Below are 21,731 nucleotides of genomic sequence, written 5' to 3' on the forward strand. Positions count from 1 at the left end.
AGTTATGACTTCGCCAGCAGGCTGCTAAGACAACACAGTGTCCAAACACTGTATCCAAGCACACTATATAAAAACAGCGCTAAAAACAGCAACTACTGGCGACTTCAAATCACGTTCTCTGCGGCTAAACTGATCTGCCTGACGCATACACGCATTTCCACTCAAATACCAATTGGAAGAAATCTCTGCAGAATTCAGAGCGCACAAAGGGAAAACAAATGGAACATGCTTACCACTGATGTTATTTTGTTAAAGTCTTTAGCTGGAACAGAGAGAGCCGGGGTCACAGACATGACTGTGTGATCTGAGTAGACCTACATCACGCATGCATGCATTGTGTACAGACAGAGCCAGCCCATCAGGGGGCATCGCGCCGCATCGGCCCCTGGGGCGAAACACATGTCCTTCCTGGCTGTACATCCAGCCTCTAATGGCAGAAGCCTTTGTTTAAATCTCCCCAGGGGAATGCCAATGCAGAGATCTGGCTTGTGGCAAAACAACACTGTATGTCCTAGACATACCATCACGCAAACACGCAAGTCTGGAAACACACACACACACACACACACACACACACACACACACACACACACACACACACACACACACACACACACACACACACACACACACACACACACACACACACACACACACACACACACACACACACACACACACACACACACACACAGAGCATCCTGCCAGGCTGCTGTAATTTCTACATTACTGGATTTCCTTTTTGGATAATGCAATAGGTATAGCTGTATAAGATATGTTATCTGACTTCTGATACAATGAACACTGATGTTGTCCACTACTGTTAATCACTATGGATAAGAACGTCTGCCAAATGACTGCAATGTAATATACAGTGTTTTCCAAATACAGTGCACACAACATTTCCAACCAAGGAAAATGAAAGAAGCCATATGATGAAAAGCACATAAGCTAGTAAAATAAAACCAAAACAGCCACGAGTACAGTGGTCTATTAGCTGCAGGTCTGAAATGAAGAAAACAGGCTTGAGCTGCCAAGTTGTCCTGTGCCTGAGTTTGGGGGATGGCCCATGTCTGAGTGTGTGTGCATGTGTGTGAGTGTGTGTGCATGTGTGTGTGTGTGTGTGTGTGTCTGTGTGCGTGTGTGTGTGTGTGTGTATGTGTGTGTGTGTGTATGTGTGTGTGTGCGCGTATGTGTGTGTCTGTATGTGTGTGTGTGTGTGTGTGTATGTGTGTCTGTATGTGTGTGTCTGTCAGTCTGTCTGCGTGTGTGTGTATGTGTGCGAGTATCCGTATGTGTGCAAAAGAAAGAGTGAGTGTGCCCTTAAAAAAAGGATGTGCGTATGTGTGTATGTGAGTGTGTGTCTGTCTGTCTGTCTGTGTGTAAAAGTAAGAGTGAGAGAGCTGTAGCCAGGACGTGAGAGTCCCTTTTGGCAATGTCAGTGTCTGCATTATTGAGCGGAGGGACTGCAGAATGTGAAAGCCATAATGGAGAGCCTGTTACTAGACATAAATACTTAACGTGAGTACGGAATAATGGAAGAGGCCTCGATTCTCAGGTGCCGAAAAAAAAACACTTATTATGCTTATGCCCATTTAACATTTACCACATCCTGTGGCTGTGTAGCGCTGGACAAAATTAAATTTCAATAGCATATTTATAATCACGTTTGAGATGGGAGAGGAAAATAATGAGACTTCAAATTGCAACATATTTTTTGGAAAAAAGCTGTGTTTATCACAGACAATATGAGGTAGAACGTGTGTGTGTGTGTCTGTGTGAAACACAAAGAGAGAGAGCGGGAGAAAATACTATTATGACTGCTATAGTCATTTTATAGGTCTATATAAACAGAACAATAAACCCAAGTTGATTTGCAAGAGTTTGAGGCAGACAGGCAGACAGAAATATAAGTAGCCTCTACGATATTTCTAAAAACAATAAATAAAATTCCTGCAAATACAAACATGCTTTTTCCCCCTCTAAATAACATATCTATCTCTTCTATTTTCACTAGCGTTCATTACTTGGTGTTGCAGTGTAATGTTTGCCTGCATATATGGTAGAAGTATAAGAAACCAGCACAGCACTGAAGAGTGGTTTGACAGTGAGAGAGAAAGTCAGAAAGGGCTTACAGTGAGTCTCACACTCACAGCAGGCAGATGAAAGGGTGGGGAGCCATGTATGGAGCAATGCTACAGCTCTCACACTGCCAGGGTGCGAGAGCCAAGCTTTGATGCTGGAGGAGATGGATGAAGGCTTGTTCTGTGGCAGCTGTGCGTGTGCGTGTGTGTTTGTGTGCGTGTGAGCGTGCGCGTGTGTGTGTGTGTATGCATGTGCACGTGAGTGTGTGTCTGTGCATGTGGGTGTGTGTCTGTGTGAGCATGCGTGCGTGGGACTGTCTGTGCCTCTGTGTGTGTGTGTGTGTGTGTGTGTGTGTGTGTGTGTGTGTGAGAGAGAGAGAGCGTGCATCTTTCTGTGTGTTTGTATGTGTGTGAGACAGAGAAGAAAATGCCACAGCTTCCCAGAATATGCCCTATATCTTTCTCCCGGGAGGAAAGCGTCAAAGGGATAGGAAAGTAATGCGTTTGAACAGAACTGCAGCTCGGGCACAAGCTATCCAGTAGGGGTCACTGTTGGGGCCCAGAGAATAGGCAATATGCCTGCTGAATCCCACTGCACAGCTAGCAGACAGAATGAGGCACTAAAATAAGCTTAATTACATGAACACTGTCAACTAAACTAAAGACTAAAAAAACAACATGACTGCTAGAAGATTGTATCATCATCGAGTTTACACTGATGGCAGAGACAGGGGTTTGTGTGTATACATAAACAAAAGGCATCTGAGCAGAGTAGGCCTACAATACAGATTAACACTGTAAGAGAATGGGTAGGTAAACAAAGCGCAAAACTCAGGAGACTGACGGAGGCACGTCACCCACAATAACTAACCGCTAAACCACTCAATTTACCAACAGAATTGTAGGGACAGCAACCACAAACATTAAGGACACCAAGAAATAGTCAGGGTACGCTTCTAAAAGAATAAAAAGCAAATTACTGAAAAGCAACTAAAAGAATAATGTGGCTTGACTGCAAGGATGACTGTGGACTGAAAATCTGTATTTATCTTTGCGTTTTTATTTTGAAGAAAAGGCCCGCTTTGCACATGCCTTTTATTTACAGTGATGAAATTTGTTTGGTTAGAGATTAACTTTTTCCTAGAAATTTCTAGCTTCCAGATGTCACTCGTTTTTTATGTCAAAAGTATGATATAAAATAACCATATACTTTATGAGCTGTACAGTACTTATTAGCTTTGTGGGAGAAAGCACACAAAAACCTATAAATGCCTTCCAGTAACACCCCTCGTGATTATGGAAAAGGGGAACTTTTGGAGGACATTCTGGTAGCTTCTCTCTAGAGGCAGTAGTTACGGCTAAGAGTAAATGTGTATAGACAGGCGCCTCATGGTCCTACTCTTTGAGATGAATTTTTTAATGAAGCCACAGTTGAGGACAAACCGCTTGACTGAAGGTTTTTAAGGCCACTCCATGGAGGGCGCAAAATTTCAAATGCTTTCGATATCCTATTTGCGGCTACTTCACTTTTTTGTTCAGAAATACTCAGAGCTTACATGTTCTTTTCTCCTGTCATGCAGTTCTTGAGATGATTTTAAGAGTCATTAGGCTGTCAGAATGTTCAAACATAGGTGCATAATACGCGGCGCATTCTTAAACCCACATAAAAAATATTTTTTGAATGTGCTTCAAAGGCCTCGCTCGAGTGCTTGCAGATTATATCTGGGAATGATTTCTCCTGCTAAATTAAGACGGTCTCATTTCGTGTTTATACAAGGTCCATTTGAAGCTAAACGCAGCACGTAAACAGCGTTCTTTGAACTTCTGGCTATATTTGGTCTTATGATACGTCTAACTGCTTTCAGACAGATGTTCTACCCCCAAGGCTGCTGTGTGGCTCGTCCTGTCTGGGCACCGTTCCAGGGCACGGATGGGTCCCACAATCACAGACTGAACGAGGACCATGTCAGTGCCAATGGTGGCTCGCAGGAGCAACACACAATCACTGATTAACACACAATCGTCACAATCCTGGAGCTCCAATTGCATTATCCAACCCCTCTAAGCCTGCTAACTACACTTTCCCTCATTCAGACTTCCTACTTTCCCAGCTAGTTTTCTGCTTTACTGCAACTGCTGTCGGTTCAACCCATTTGGATTGCTGTGACATGTTTCTTACTACATTTCTGTTTCATCCATCCTACCGTGACACATTACCGGCCATCGGAGGATGGGCTCCCCCCTCCATAGTTGGAGCCCAAGATCTTTTTTTTCCCCCATTGTGGAGTTTTTTCTTGCCACTGTTTGAGGGATTTCCTCTCCACTCATGTATTTGCTGTTTCGGGGCTCTGGTGTTTGCCCTTTTCCTTTCTGCCCTTCTACTTACTCTGTTAGCATTACACAAATATATTGAATTGAATTAATTGTGTCACACAGGGTAGGGAGGGTCCAGTTGGCTAGGGGTCCATGTTCCACTTTGCTGTAGTGACCCCTGCCTTGGACCTAAGAAACCAAATCTTCCTCTGACTCAGGTCTGTGGAAGCTTGGCCTGTGGGCTGGTGTAGGAGTGGAAGTCATTTTCAACAGCAGGTGTTTCAGAAGGGAAAATAGCTAATTGCACATTGCATATTTAGGAGGGAAATGGGGCATGCCACAGTTATTCATAAAAATACATTTTATCCCCAGTCGAAAGCAGTTTATAGCAGTTTTAACGACAGTTGTGTTAAATCCACCATTCCTCGTCCCGGATGAGAGAAGGTTTTCCTTTCTCCTCTTGGGATGCGGGGAAACGCAACCGATAAACAAGCAAGCGGCGAGCGTTTAAAAATCTCTCCAGTCTGGAGAACGACACTAAAAACATGGCAGTTGGAATAAATGCACTTTCCTCCTCTGAGGTTGTGAGACGGCACAGCGGTCTGATTCAGATGCTCTAATGCAGCATGGTCTGGAGGAGAGATCTGGGGAGTGGTGCTGCGGAGGTGGGTAGTGGGGGGTGCTGCAGCGGCTGAGGAGAGTGTATATATATGTCCAAATGGGGACAGCAACTCTGTCAATACCTCTTCGACACCCACCCCCAATAATGCAGTTCTAATGGTGATGCGATTTCAACGGATTAGTTCATCTTTATACTGTGATATTCTTCCAAAACCAATATAGTCCTGTATCTTTTAGTAGCAATGAAACCAACAGGTACACAAGATAACATGTTGACTCTGTTCACACTACGCAAATTCGCAAACACTGGTCTGGAACCCTTCGACCTTCGAGGCTGACATAACACTGCCATACACGACAGCTGTCACAAGATGGCATAACAGATGATGTCAGTTTATGTCAAATGTTATAAAACTGGCATCACTTGGTATTGGTAAATGTTTTAACGGTAACATCTGTTACAACATTTACCAATGAAAGTATGACAGTTTTGCGTAATTTGACATCAGCTGACATCTTCTGTAATACCACCTTGTGACAGGGTTATGTCAGCCTAATGTCAAAGGGTTCAAGTAAAGCAAACACAGTCGTAACACTACATACAGCCTTATTTAGAGGCACTAAAATAACACAGCAACAGCATGGAAGCTTCACTGTGGTAGCTGCTTAGTCCGGGGGTCTCAAACTTCAGCCCTAGAGGGCTGTCGTCTCTGCTGGTTCTTTGCGATTTCCTTTTAATCAGCGGCCAATTTAGGGTCTGGAAACAAGGTGTGCAGACTCTTTAGCCGACCGATGACTTAAATCAAGCTCTTAAGTGCAGAAACACATCAAAAAGCAGCAGACACAGCAGCCTGCCGGGAGGATGTGTCTACAGATGGCACATTGATGCATCTGTATACACCCTGGAACATCCATTCATTTGCTTTTCGGCTCAGCACACATCTTAATGAAGCATTTCCCACACTTTTGCCTGTTATTTATTTCTCCTCTGCACTTTGGTGAAGAACATTGGACTTGGTGATAAAAGTCAGCCACCCATTGCTCTTAGCATCAAAGCCAGCTCATCAGTGGACCATCTTTCTGGAACATTGTTTTTATTTATTTATTTGTTTATTTATTTATTTTAAATATAGGAATTTTCGGGGTTATTTATTGAATAGGGCAGTGTAGAGAGACAGGAAGAATGGGGGGCGAGAGAGGGAGAGACATACGACATAGGTTGTGTTTCGGTTGTGTGGTCGGATTTGAACCACCGACCATCGCAGCTCGCAATGGGCATGTGGACTGTGCTCTACTGCCTCCATGAGACACCCCAGGAACATACCTTTAGACTGCTATTCATTGCTACTATTCATGTCTCCTATATGATGTGACGAAGCCTCAGTATTCTCCATTCTTCCTCATCATATGCGATATACTGCATGTTTTGAGCTTTTTTGTAATCCAGATGTGCAGTAGGTCTATCTTTCAGGGACAGAGAGAGAGACTCACATATGTTCTCTGTTCCAGTCTTTCTGGTGACTGAAAAACCTTAGCTAATATTCCTCCAGTATTTAGAATAAATATTTAAAACAAAGCCACCCTTTATGCTTCTTGTTTTTTCAGCGTGTAATCCGGACTCTCCCAAGAACGGATGCTCAGTGTTAAACTCATTTTCCATTCCATTTGATCTGGCTGATAAGATGCATGTAGATGGAGGAACTCAATTAACTCACTGATATGCAATCGGAGCGATTACACAAATGTTAGTTCGCAGAACGTAATTGCTGGAATCGCACATTAAAAATATATACACTCAATGAGACATGACTTATTTTTTTTCTTATTAAGTCTTCTGCTGTTGTAGCCTGCCTATCCACTTGTGTGTGTTCAGAAATGCTCTTCTGCTTACCACTGTTGTAATGCATGGTTATTTGCGTTACTTTCACCTTCCTGTCAGCTCCGACCAGTCTGTCCTGTCTCCTCTGACCTCTCTCATGAAAAATGCATTACTGCCTGCAGAACTGCTGCTCACTGGAAGATCCCAGGAGATCAGCAGTTTTTGAGATACTCAAAACACCCTGTCCAGTACCAACAATCATTCCACCGTCAAAGTCATTTAGATCACAATTTTTCCCCATTCTGACATTTGGTCTGAAAAACAGTTAAATCTCTTTACCACGTCTGCATGCTTTTATGCATTTAGTTGCTGCCACATGATTGGCTGATTCAATATTTGCATTAACAAGCTGGTGTAAAGGTGTACTTAATAAAGTGCTCACTGAGTGTATATTGTACATCTACTGATCCACTGTAGTCATCAGAGCCTTACATCCAAGAGCACTGAAAGCAAACAGATGTTTTTATTCAATGTCGTTGTCAAGACTCAGGCACTTCAAAGGATTTCCGGTGCCTCCTGTCACACAACCTCAAGCACACAATGCAAAGAATGATGCTACTCAGACAGCTACGCTGAAAGATTTCATTTGTGCTTTCATCTCCAGTAAAACAGTTTTCCTATATCACAAGCCACTGCACCAATTTTTGTGGCAAGCATTATATTCATATTCCATATGCCATACAGTGCTTTTACAGCCACTCAATGCATCATTGTGGTGTCTTATGATGGTCTAGAATAGGTTATAACAGTAGCTTGCTTGCTTGTGTAACCAGGACAAAGCCATGTACAATACAGCATAACTAACTGTGATAAAAGCTGACTATGTTTTGAAGCTGTAGCCCAACTATAAAAAAGCAGGGAAGGAGGACAAGGCCAGCTCATGAATCTGTAATTAGTCATGGGTCTGGAAATGATTCAACAACACATACAAACTAGTCCAAATCTGTTGCTATATTTATACCTGATGACTTTGTACATTATCTGTTTATCTTGGGAGCATTCTAGGCAAAAATCACAAGTGCACTAATTATGGCTCTTCTACTGTGAATCAAAACATCAGAATCACCCTGTAATCTTCTCCCTCAGAGCACAGCAAAAACAGCCCGTTTTTATTAATCTCTAACAGCGTCAGTGACCCACATTGTTTATATCCGGCAATCCAAATCAAGGCTGTTAAGTCCCTGCTCACACTTTAGAATAAGGGGTACAGTAATTGGCATTAACTAATGTAGTTGTTAACATGAATTAATTGATTTGCAATACATTACTTAAGCATAAATTGTATTTGCTAACAACTGTATGTATTAGTTACATTAACATGTACACAACAGAAAACCATAGGATAAACATATCATTAGTTAGCCATTAATAAATACATCAAATACACTTTTTTTTTTATTCCAGTATGAATTGGCATTAACTAATGTAGTTGTAGATGAAATACATAAACAAAGCTGTACAGAGCTAGTTACTTAACATCGACATTAGTTCAAGCCAATTCATGTAGCCTTATTGTAAAGTGTTTCTGTCTTCCCTTGAGATCTATTCTCTAAAAGGCACCATCTGAAAATCACACCTGCATGACACACAAAAGCTCTGTACGGTCTTTGGGGAGGCAGGACACTCACTGATGAAGTTGGCCTGGCCAGTGTAGATGGTGTACTGCAGCTCATAGGAGGTGACGCTGAATTCGTCCTCGGAGGTCCAGTGGACCGTGATGGTGTCGTGCGAGGCTGTGCAGAGCTCTTCTCGTATGGATGGTGGGTTCGGGGCTGCGTGCCAGAGGGGCCAGAGAGGGACAAATTAGTCACGCACCGACAGAGAACTGGAAAGAGGGATGGGGTTGTATTTTTTAATGGCGTGCGCAAGTGGTACACTTTTGTCTGATCGAATTAACATTTTTGCTTGTAAAACAAATGGCGCGTCAACATCTAAACAAATTTCCCCCCAGAAAACGGAAATGCTGTGCTTAAATTAACTGTTCCCGTCTTTTGCAGATAAATCTTCCTTTTGTGTTGTGACACCTTTAATTAAGTCTGTGTTCGTTCGTTTGTATGCTGGAGATTTATAATTAGGATGGCCGGGCATCGCTGCCTCACCTGTGAGGTAATCCAGCCCCTCCAGAATCTTCTTCTCCCGCGAAAAGTCCAGGGCGAAGGTGTCGAAGGCCTCGTTCAGATTGACGTCCGGAATCAGGACCTGTGAGGACGCCGTAGCCATGGCGACCCTGAGGAGCGGAGAGGACGGGAAAGTTGTGATGTGTTTCAGGGGAAAGGCATGCACTGAAGCCCACAGACCACACCCCTCACTGACTCGGACTACCACACCCACCCACATCTCGAAAACACCCACACGAGCCACCAGGCAATCCTGCCTCGGCAACACAGGCATAACTCACACATGCATACATTTTCTTTCTCCTGTATCTACGTGTGTATAGTTTTGCACTGTGAGAAAAGGGTATGAGAAGATCAATACAAATAAAAGTAACAATTTTTACTAATACTGCTACTACTATATATGGGCTGGGGCATAAATAGTATTTTTTTTTTTTTTCATTAAACAGGGAAAAAATATTCCTTTACAGCCAACCCACAGAACAGTGACACAGAGCTGGAGAAAACGCCTACGTAAGTCCTGGAGGTTTTCCTGGACACTGGAAATTTTGCCGAGAGCACCACCCCAGCCCACAGTAAACGACCAGGGACGAGCAGAGGGACCGGCCCTCACCTCTCCGCAACATTCCTGGCGGTCTGCAGGAAGCGGGCGTGGTCGTTCTCCTTCAGGCTGTGTTCGGCCTGCGTGATGAGGACGCTGGAACGCTCCAGGCACTGTCGGCAGTTGGCGATCTGCTGGGCCAGTTTCCTCAGTTTCATCACCTGGGGCGGAGGGGGGGGGCGGAGTAGAGGAGCAGGCTTCAGACAGGGCTTCTGCTGCACCACAGGCCTCTTCACACATTATTATCACTCTTAAATCTGCCACCCCTGCAAAATATCACCCGTTGGAACAGCCCAAATGTGTTGTTTTCAACAGGAACATAACCTTGTGACCGATAGAATGCTGTTACTTAATCTTTTTAAACAAGTGAGAAAGAAACAAACGTTTGACCCCTGTTGTGACTGAAAGCACTAGAATCGTTGCATTATTCCACCAAGTTATTCAGACACAGACAAAACAAAACACCACAAAAATATCACATTGTTCTAATAAAGCACTGTTAGGTCCCATTGTTTTGCCTTAAGAACATGCCAGATGGGCCAAGTGTTTACTCGCAACTTTTCCAAACTTTCCCAAACACTGAAAAGAATGCAACTGACCTTATGGCCCCTGACCTTTGGCAGACAAACAGGAAGAGGATGAGCTCAGACAGTTACAGTACAAATTCCCCAAGGAAGGAAATGAACACACGGTTTAGTCCCTTAAGCAGTCTCCATAATTTATTCATCTCGATTGCAATCGCCAGGGTGACAACAGAAATTAAACTAACGATCACCGCCTTCCCTGAAGGAGGGACGTTTGCGGGCCGAACTTAGAAGATCATTAGAGGGAAGTGATTTGAAGAATTTCATTTCCCAAAAGAGGCACAGCCATTTCACTGACTGATACTAAGTGTCATGAAAGGCTATGATCTTGCTGATTAATACTACACTTGCAGATTAATCAATTAAACAGCAAGAGGAAGAGACGACAGCACACATTTGTCTCGGAACTTCAAAATAATTTTGTTGGTTGACATCCATGTGTGGATACTCAACTCATATTCCCAACAGAATGCTGCATGGGGTCAGAACTGATTTCACTGTGAAAAATGAGATGAAAATGGTTTAACTGTAAAAAAATTCAAAACAAAAAAAGAGACCGAAGGAACCCTCATTGCCAAAGGAAATACTCTTTGAAATATTAAAGACATGTCACTAATAATCAAACAGAAAACAATTTCAGTGGGCCGACCCAATACGCCTTTCCAACTGTGTACATACAAATAAGCCAGCACATCATGTGAACCATCTATTTTGAATCACCCCTCAGCCCTCACAGTCTAATAAAGAGAGCGGGCGGCGAGCTGCTCAAATCCCTTCACTATCAGTGCTGGAATTTTTACATCTTCAGCGCAGACATCTTTGTGACCTTCAGAAATCCCACCCTACAGGCAGTTATTAAAATCGATGCCAATAATAACAAGCACACCACAACACCTTGCAGAATGCTATGAAGGGAGGGGCATTTCTGCCAACTGGTAATTACAGGTTTGGTGGCTAATTCTGTTTGAAGCACTGCATTTCAAACGTATGTTTGCGGAAGTTCACCTTTGTCCTCAGACAAACTCGGAATGCTCACAGGTGCAGTCTCATTGTTTACTGAATAGAAATTGGTTCATTAATTTAGAATGGACACACAGCCAGCAATACAATAACACTACATTACACAACAGATGGAGGGAAATCTAAGGCTGTGCCTGTTTGTGAAGACTTAGCGGTGATGGCTGCTGTCTCAGGTAAACGCTCAGAGTGACTGATTCACCTCTTATGGTGTGAATTTAAGTCTTGGCTAAGCTGAGATCGGGTTGGGGACAATGGAGCCAATAAAAGGAACGCAGGTGACCATAAAACCAGACACCACTGACAGAAACACACTAAACAAATTTCTGCAGCCTTGCAGTAATCTCACAGCATTGCTATTTTTATTTTACTTCTTTTGCCAAAGCCTTCATATCTAACCATGGGATTTCACCAGATGACGGCTACCCATTTTAGACAGATTTTTTCCCCCTAGTGTTTTGAAATGCTGTGTTTTGATCTGGCCAGGATAATCCTGCATATCCTTCTGTCTATGTTTTCACATGACATAAGCCACATTAATACTGAGAGTTTGTACTTTTTTAATGCAGTTGTTTTGCCAGTTAAAATGGTAAGCTGAGGTCTTGCTCATAATGTAATCCAGTGCCGTTTAAGCTGATGTGCAAGTCAACCTCGCAAGCAGACTAATGGAGAGTGGATTAGGAAACACATTGAGATATTTTTGTTTCTGATACCCAGCTTACATTATCCCCAGAGATGCAAGAGCATCACCAAACAACATGCATCATAATGAATGAGTTTTGTTTGATGAATATTAGTTCACAGGGTACCTATGCCTGGACTCTATAAATAACTGTAGTTTACAATACAGTTTTTAAAAGATAAACATTGTGTTTGAGCTTGAATATAATTTAAATTAAAACAAATTTCCTAGGTCAGCCTGTATTAAAATAACCCTAGGGAACATACTGAGCATATGCCATGAAGATGAACACTGGCGGTTATGAAGGCTCAGTTTGTGCATTAGATTTTAGCAGAGAACGACCTGTCCGTTCGGAACATCGAACCTGTTTGTCATCGTCTAATTTCCTTTGCTCGTTAACGAGTTTGCAAATAAACATTCATTTGAAGGCGATGTCTGTCGCTTGGCAGCAGGTTGACACGACCCACAATCCCCTGCTGAAGACACAGCTACAGGGTCGGTGTTTCTCCGCCTCAGGCCCTGGCGCGGAGCAGCGGTCGGCGAGCTACTCTTACAGGAGCTGTTTTTACATTTCTCAGTGTGGGTCAGAGAGCAGCACAGCGGTGAGAGTTGTCCAGCACATAAGGTTAGTCAAGAGTGGCTGTAGGGCTTCCGAACCAGGGCCCAGGAGAACCGTCGCCAGGGCTCTACAGTGCTCCCATTTTAGGAGCATTTGCTCTTGAAATTTGATGTGTGCTAACTGGAAAAATAATTGAGGACATCTCCTAGTACATCTAGTAGATGTGCTAGCACATTTTGCACATCTACTTAACTGGGATGCATTAGCGTTCTCATAAATATCAACTTAGGGGCACATATGTTCCTTGGAAAAAATGTTAGCATACAGCCCTGAGTGGGGATGGGAGGGGGGGTGTAGTGTCTCAGTCAGGCGGGGTGTGACAGCACCGCTCTCGACTGTTTGTTTGTGCTGAAAGGGATTAAAGGTACGAGGGACAGGCCTCCTGAGTCTCCCCGGACTGAGGCGAGTGTGTGAAGTTGAGCCATGTGGATGGGGCTCATTTCACAGCCTGTCTGGCTCCCCACGGCCCGGCCTCCAGTAATCTCATTGGTTCTGCTGCAAAGCTCATCTCCCGCCCTCTACCCTCTACTAACGGACAGGCCAAAAGTACACGGACGTGTCACGCAAGTCCACACCTCCTCCTACCAGCCTCCGACAGACCAGAGACAACACTCAGCGTCCACGACTATTTTACATTTCCACACCTTGCAAACCACTTCAAACTACAGACCGCTAAAAGATGAAATACGGTTCTGCGAACAAAAACGTGTTACGAATTTGCGGCTTGTGTCTGAATTTCTCGCTGTTCAGTGCAGCACAACGGTTACTTCAAACAGGGTGTCTACCGCATGCTTCCTGGCACCTCTTGAAAGGGTTGCTCAAAAGCTCTTAAAATTCTCAGCCTAATGCCTAGATATACTAATCCCCCGGGAAACAAAACTGTCTCTCGCCGTCAGACGACACGTCAGCTACCATTTCCCGCTTCTGACGCGATGGAATGGACGCGATGACAGCTCCTAACAGCGCTCCACCTCGATCTGTCGCCGACCGAGTGACAAATTACGGGCATGTGCAGTGCCATCGCAAATGCGGATCATGGAATCTGATGGGCGCTCATATTACATTTTTATATTTCATAGATTGGGGTTATGAGAGCTGCTATCTATCTGCAATTTTGCTATCAAAAACACCCTGTTTGTCATTATACTGTACGTCATCCATGCTGAAAGAGTACAAAAGGCTGTTCTCTGAAAATTACACAAATGCATCACATACATCTCTGACGCTGGGTCAATAAATGTTTTGGATTCAAATGCTTTTACTGATACATCAATACCTGTCTGGTCTTTCAGACATTTGAAATACTCTCAAAAAGTGCAAACCCCACCTTCTGGTCCTCTGGGTCGACTCAAGTACACCAGGTAAAATGAATCGAGCACAGAATTCTGGATTCAGAAAAGCATTTGGACCCAGATCTGCCCTTGACACATTCATTAAACTGAAGTTCTTGTGAACAATAAATACTTATCTCAAAATAGGTAGTTTATTTTGTCTATACAAACACACAACAAATTATTTGGCCTGTACTCATCAAAGCTATGACAAAAATCTACGCCCAGGGCTCTTTTGTATTTTTTTTTACAGGGCAACCCAGAGCTTTTAAATACGATTCAGGCAGATCTAGGGCAGGCATACCTGGACACCCGCAGAGGGAAGAAGGCATCCACTTCCCTACCTTAGACTCCTTGATCTTGACAGCGATGATTTGCTTCCTCTGACGGATGATCTCCACCAGCTCATCACACTCCTCCACCAGCTTGGCTTCATGCATGGCCGTGTTCACCTAGGAAGAGGACAGCGGAGACCATCACCCACTGGTGGGACTAAGCTCTTTCAAGCTTAGCTAATGACCTGTGATTAAAGCACAGTCTGACATACTGCTATTGCAGAAAACCTATTTTTAAAGAGTGCAGTAAGTGCCCATCAACTGATTGATAGGGCAGCCTGTAGCGTAGTGGTTAAGGTACATGACTGAGACCCGCAAGGTCGGTGGTTTGATCGCTGGAATAGCCATGATAAGATCTGCACAGCTGTTGAGCCCTTGAGCCCTTAACCGCACATTGCTCCAGGGGGATTGTTTTTTTTTTTTTTGATAAAAGAATCAGTAATGTAATGTTATTACAGAATAAATAAATAAATAATACATCAAATAAATTACATCAATTAAATTACATTAAATTAAATAATAATAGCAATGCAGGGTTAAGGGCCTTGCTCAAGGGCCCAACAGCTGTGTTAATCTTATTATAGCTACACTGGAGCTTGAACTACCAACCTTCTGGGTCCCAGTCATGTACCACAGCCACTAGGCTACAGGCTGCCGTAAATCTGTTACCTTCAGTACAGCTTACATTGCTGGGTCACCCTTTATACAACGTGGCCATTTACAATGCTGTGAAGAAGCATTTTCCCCCTTTCCTGATTTCCTCTATTATGGCATATCTGTCACACTGAATGGGTTCAGATCTTTAGACAAAATGTAATATTAGAAAAAGGTAACCTGAGGGAACAGAAAACACATTTTTAAATTATCATTTTGTATATCAAACACCCATATCACCCAAGATTTTTCATGATATTGTATGCTGTAAAAATAGCTAATATCCAACCATTTATGGAATTTGGCTTTTTAGAACTGTCATATGTGAAGGCTTAATCTTTGGTTGTTTTTAACGAATATCCATTTGGTCAGGAACCAATGTTTTTAAGTGCTAAAATGTACAGCCATGTATGATGGATATAAATGATTCACGTACACAGAATCAAAGAACTATAGTGTGGGTCTATGCGATGTTAATGGAAGAATAAATTCCTTTTGTCAAGTCATGCTAACTTGGAGATTTGTTGCCTGTTACCTGCTCTCCCGGTCCGCTCACAGACGTGGGAGCTGTAATGTATTTGACCTGTGGCCTGCTGGTGTGGTATGGGAGCCCGAGGGCTGAGCCAGCTAATCGCACTCTGGCGAGAAAGTGACGGGGGCTGTAGCTGCCGGTGCCGCGCTGATTAACGAGTCTGGCGCCATTAGGCAGTAAAACCAGCGGAGGAGGCAGCTCTGAGTGTGAAACACACTCCCTCCTGTCCTCTTTCAGTTACGCTGGGTTCCCATCAAGCCCAGCGCATCATTTCCACCCTTGGCATTAGTATTATTATTATTATTATTATTATTATATATATATATCTTTTTTTTTACAGAGGTCTTTCCTCAAAGCTGCTTACACAAGATTTATTTAAGCCCTATATGTGCACACACAAAAGCACAAACACAAACAACACAAGGGCAAACATAAACACACACAAACCACGCATGCACACGTACGCACACACTGGATTAATTCCATTCCTGCCTTCTTGATTACACATTACACAATTAACAAGGATTAATGATGCAATCCCTTATATTTGAGGATTATGAAATGTCTACTGTCTACTGTTTAAATGTATTGTGATATTGTCGGCCGTCATGTTTAAATGTAACTCTGTTTGTTACTGTCTGACGTCTGTAATGTAAATATGTGTTATGTATGTAAACGTAAGTAAATGTAAGTAAATGTAAATATGAACGTAAATGGAATGTAAAAGTGAACCTAAGTAAAACTCAATAAAAGAACGTTTATATTTGAGGATTATCATTCTGGAACTTGGGTGGATTACATTTCCTTCTTCCTTCAATATTTTGCAAAGATGGCAAAAACCTTTTGAACCTTTCCCTCCACTGGAATAATGAACCATGTCCTTTTTCTGACAAGGGTGAAGCGATGACCTTATTCTCAACAGAGAACGGCCTCTCCCCTGGCAAAGCGACGAACTCCACTTCTCCCCACCCGCATCACGCGCCTCCTCCTCTTCCCAATCTCGCATGGGCTGTACCCCGACGCCTGGGAGGTTTGGGAAGCCACAGCGAGACAAGCCCTTCCCACCCCCACCCCCCGCTCGGAGCCGCGAGCCATCTCTGATAAGCTGCTGGAGGCTGACCTCTGTCCCAGACGTGATTTACGCTGGCATCTAAAACACATGGTGCCTGCACTTTGCCGTCTGTCCTGGACGCAGCGACTTGCCCGGGAAATTAATTTTTCATTTTGAGTTTTGGAGTGATTTATCCTCAAACACATTGCGGATTAGGACAGGAGTGACAAACTCAGTTTCTGGAGAGCCAATTTATGTGCTATTCCTTCTCCCCCCCCCCCCCAACACAATCCAACCCATTCTCATTCTCAGGCTTAAACTGTTCCAATTAGTTCATTGTCAACATACATTTACACCAAACCGCTTCTTAAAATAACACAAGTACAATATCCAGCTGTTCTATTTTGGAGACTTTTTAAAGATAATATTCAATAGGTTTCAATTAAGCACAACAGTTATGCTCCCAGAGGGGAGGAGAGCTATAAAATATCTGTAAACAGAACACAGTCCGGAGGTTTAGCCGTTTGGTACAGAGATCCAGGGCACTTTTTCTAAAGAAATGGATTAGGTCTGCCCCTTACAGGAATTAAATAAAGAGCTGGAGGAGGAGCATGGAAGTACATTTCTGAAGGAGCGAGGAGTTCACAGAGCCGCCACTCCAAAATTACCTTTGAAGCTCCCAAAGGTATCCTCAGCAAAAAAAGCTTTCCTGCCAACTTCTCAGCTTGTTTGGGGAAAAAACACCTTTACTAAGGACAAACTTCAAATACCCTGTGAAGTGACATGGCATGGACAAGTGAAAGAAAGAGAGGGAGGAAGAGAAAGACAGAAAAAAGAACAAAAAACCCCAGTAAGAATTAAAGAAAGAAAGAGAAAGACTGAACGACAGAATGAAAGGGAAAGAAAAACAAAGAGAAGGCTGGCGTGTGCGTGCTCTGAGATGTAGGCCGCCATGTCCTGGAGTCCTCACAGAAACGATAAGAGCCAGGCTGGGCTCCAGACTGACAGCTTGCGGACGGTTGGGCAGGGCTGGAAGTGGCTCTGCAGGGTGACCGACTCCACCAGGCCCACCAGGCCGGCTGAAATCCCAACGTCTCCATGACATGCGGAGCCGCAGCGGCAGGGTCGACCTCCCACCACGACCGCCGGTCACGGTCAGTCAAACGCCCCGCTCTTCCCAGGGGTGGGGAAAGACGAGCTTGCCGTCCAATTTGGCCGAAGCACCGTGTCCAATGCGGCGAAACAAACCGAATTGTCATGGAAACAGGTTTCTGGATTAATGTAAAGCGGCTCATCGGTTGTGGACAGGCCGAAATGTTCATGGGTCTTAATGAACAATCTCATCTTATTCATCTAGTATTAATGATGGAATCATCTTTATGGGATTTCTACCATACTTTCTCCAAGAGGAGCTATATATGGGAGCTGTCTGTTCTATGCTTTCTGGAACTAAATATAAAATCACAGTTGTCGCCTATGTGTGACGGGTTTGCATCCATTGCATCACACTACATGAAAGCAGTTCACTTGAAGAAAAACCTGTATGTTTGGTTTACAAACAAGGTTCTACCGTACAGTAAATCACAAACAACCTGCCTATTTGAAAAAAAGTAGGCCAATGTCAGCTCTGCTGCCAGAGAAAGTAAATCTCATTTTCAAAAAGGTTTTATTTTTCCCTACTCAAGACAACATTATTATTAACCTTGCATTAAAGAGCGAGGCTGATTCTTATCATCCAGATAATTCCAGGAAGAGTTGAAAGGACATCTCCAAACAGGACTGCATGCTTGGGTAATGCTAAGCCATTATTGCCTATTGTTAGCGGTTTGTATTTGTGAATATGTAGGTTTATGTTGGAAGGGAGCCGGGAGAGATAAAGAGCTCTGTTGGCAGAGTGGTTTCCTGTGTGTCCTATATCAGCGCTTTCCTCTGCTTACAGTTGCTGTATATATATTTCCTCCTCTGCAACCACATACATTTTCATTAGCTACCGGCTCGTTTGCTTCATTTCAAAGCCCATTAATAATTCACAGCGCATATGAGACAAACATAACGGACGACGATAGATGCGACTGTAGAAAATGTGTTTTTTTTTGCTAATCTGCTTAGCAGTTAGCGGAGTGCGTTAGCTTGACGGCGTGGCCTAATTCTCTCCCATTGCGAGCAGTGGCAGGGAGAAACGGCGACAGTTGCCGCAGACTTGCGCAAGATTGGTGAACACGGCAAGTTCACGCGCACGTCAGGGGGCGCCCCAATCAGTGCTCCTGCTACCATGTGATGCTCGCATGCTGCGCACTGCATCAGCTGTTTACCTACTTATTTATTTCCCTGTCTATCAAAGACCCCCCGTAGATCCCACCCCAACACAACAGCTCCGGATGGGCGTACGAACCGAAATCTCAGTGGGAGACTCGGCGACCTGTGGCGAGAAGTCATTCTGGACGTGGCTTCAGAGTAGCCTTGCCAGCAGGAGAACAATGATCTCGGGCCAGTCCCACTAGGCCTGCCTGTGGTCTGGCCCTGCGTTTGTGCTGACTGCATTAGGAGCTTTGTCGTGCGGGGAGCTGGCTTATCTGCTTCACTGTGTGTGAGGAAATATGAGAGGGGGGACTCTCACCACAACCAAACGCCCCCCACCCACACAAAAACAGATACAAAATCGCCTAAACAGATACAAAATACTAAGGGTCACTCTCAGACAAAAGCAACGAAAAGTGCCAAAAAAGGTAGGAAAGCTTGTTGCTGGGGTGGTAACCTATAGGCACATGTTGCCTTTGGATTAATAATTAACTTAATTAGTAATTATTTTATTGTTTTTGTTAGTAAAAGGTACTTATTTCTACCAAAATTAAGAGTATTACACCGTTCAGTGTACATTTTGGAGATATGTTCCTTAAAGAACAAAAATGTACTTCCAATGTACCCTTATTTCTGAGAGTGTAGCATACTGACAGACAAAACCATCCACAGCTCTGGTAAAGTTGTTGAGACCACCCATTTGATTACAGCAGTGATAGCTGCATTTCTTTTGGAAACGCATAAGGATGATGCGATTTATAAAACGTTCTTGTAAATGACTTTCGCTAGTGGTGGAGTGAGGCTTCTGGAGCCATCAGGGAAGCACCCATCTGAATGGATAATAGTAATTCGCTAAGGATAAGAGCCCGATAATAGTCAGAGTATTTGTGAAGTCCACCCGCCTACTTGGTTTCTAGATAAATGGCCTCAACTGTATCCGTGGTCCGCAGTGCGCTGGCATGATTTCAGCTGGGCGCATTGATTGGAGATGAGTGAGCGCACATCGCAGCTCTTGATTAATGATAGCTAAAATGACCACTGTTTCATTTTGCGATGCTTTCATTTATTTTATCGAACCATTCCAAGGCTTGCGAGTGACATATCACCGTGCACTAGACACCTCAGCCGGTAACAAGAAATACAAGGAGACGCAACAAATCCAGCCACCTTTCACATCCATTTCCCCAACTGCACCGCATTCTCTAACTAGGCAGATGATCAATAATACAAAACAGAGGCCCCAAAAAGGAACTGAAAACTGTTCCAGGCAGATGAGCTAATCTATCAGTGACTGTACATGGATGAAGAGTCATATATTCTCATACTATGTTTCAGGAACATAGCCAATGTGCAGCAAGGCAGAACACTGCAATTTGATGCTTTTACTATTCTTGCTTTTTTTATCTTGGTTAATATACTGGTGCGACTCCAGTGCGAGACAGTGTCCTCACTCCTCATTGGACATTTGTGTTTAGGTCAAACTCGAAAGGATTAAACATGGTTTGGATTGGCTGGCCTGGCTTGGTCCGCTTCCATTCCCCAGTCAGATGCAAAATAACTACTTCTGCCGCTAAATAAACAGCCTCATCCTCAGCCTTCAGGAACAGGAAGTAGCATTTGGTTACGATTATCTGGGCTGGAGTACTGCTGGGACACAAGTGGGTCTCTCTGAAGTCAAATAGTGCATCAAAAGCATATGGTCAATCAGAGCAGATTTTGAATGAACCGAGAACCTGAATTCCCACAGGAAGCCAGGTTGCCCGCACAAAGCCATCCTAGCTTTCACGCATTCCAACCACTTCCCCAGTTTCCAAATATTTGCCATTCAAATTGTCTGTTTAAAATATTCATGGCTATTTAAAATGGTATTCGTGTATGTATCACAGTAGAGCACCGGCTATTATGTAGATTGTTCTGGTCAGAGGTTAAAATGCCATGGTTTTATTTTCTTAATGAAGTCCTTAATGTCTGTAAGCGGTGAGATTGAACGAGGATGGATTTTGACGAGGCAAACACTGTTGAATCTTTCATTAGGTGGATGGGGGCACTGGGTTCGATTAAAGGTCTGAATCTCTCCGGTAGGAGGAACAGAACTGTGAATGGCCTGGTAGACTGCCTTATCTCTTCCCTGTCAAATGTGTGTTCCTGTGCTGCTAATTACATCGCCAAAGCCATTAGCCAGGAACCAGCCAGTAGCAAACTGTGGTTTAAGTGTTTTTAATTCCGTTAGTGGGGGCCAAAGACCACACAACTTTCAAATCAAGGTGATTAAACTATGTTTATGTCTCTGGACTGATCAAAGACTCATTTTAATTATCCTTGTAACTAGACGACCAGGATGTAGACTGTCTAGGCACTGGGTTCTGGTACCTGTGCCTTCAAAAACACACACACCCTGCCAAGATGAAAACAACTTTCTCTTTGTGGAGACAGCCAGAAAGGCTCATTGTCAATGATAACTTCATTTCCTATTCTGAAAGGAAACATTAAGAAGCATTGCACGGGGCTAGGCAGCAGGTTGGGCAGCACTCACCTCCACTTGCTGACAGATCTGGATGAGCTTGGCCATCTGGCCCTCCAGCTCGCTGTTCCTCTTCACCAGGTTGGTCAGGTTGTTCTCCAGGGTTTGCTGCAGAGGAAAAACGATGCGCCGTTGAGACTCGAGAGAGGGAGAGAACGCGGACTTTTCAGATGAAATCAGTGATGTAATCTCAAACTAAATTGAGCAGTGGTTGCTGCTTCTTCAACTAAGATTCCAACGGCGACATGTTTACGACAAGTGGTTCTCAACCAACATCTTAAGTGTACATTATTACATTCCTGTCACATTGTAGAATTATTTCTAATTCTGGATATTAAGCAAAAGCCCTGTAATGACAAAACATTTACTAAGAATAAGCAAAGCCAATGATTTCTGCAACATTTTTAAATGCTGGTCAAACAAACAAACAAACAAACAAACAAACAAACAAACAAACAAACAAACAAACCAAAAGACATTACATGTTAAATG

General features: G+C 43.5%; 1 protein-coding gene across 5 annotated transcripts in view; it reads right to left on the reverse strand.

Annotated features, from left to right (window-relative positions):
* Positions 1-21,731, reverse strand: part of mid2 (midline 2) — a 165,569-nt gene that overhangs the window by 17,593 nt on the left and 126,245 nt on the right. For all 5 annotated transcript variants that reach the window (XM_061234864.1, XM_061234861.1, XM_061234866.1 and 2 more), the window contains 5 exons: positions 21,252-21,347; positions 14,193-14,300; positions 9,628-9,776; positions 8,997-9,124; positions 8,526-8,669 (listed from right to left, as the gene is read on the reverse strand). In XM_061234864.1, coding sequence (XP_061090848.1) covers positions 8,526-8,669; positions 8,997-9,124; positions 9,628-9,776; positions 14,193-14,300; positions 21,252-21,347 — 625 coding nt within the window. The remainder of the gene's footprint in view (positions 1-8,525; positions 8,670-8,996; positions 9,125-9,627; positions 9,777-14,192; positions 14,301-21,251; positions 21,348-21,731) is intronic.

This window comes from Conger conger, chromosome 3 (assembly GCF_963514075.1).
Source record: "Conger conger chromosome 3, fConCon1.1, whole genome shotgun sequence".
NCBI lineage: Eukaryota > Metazoa > Chordata > Actinopteri > Anguilliformes > Congridae > Conger > Conger conger.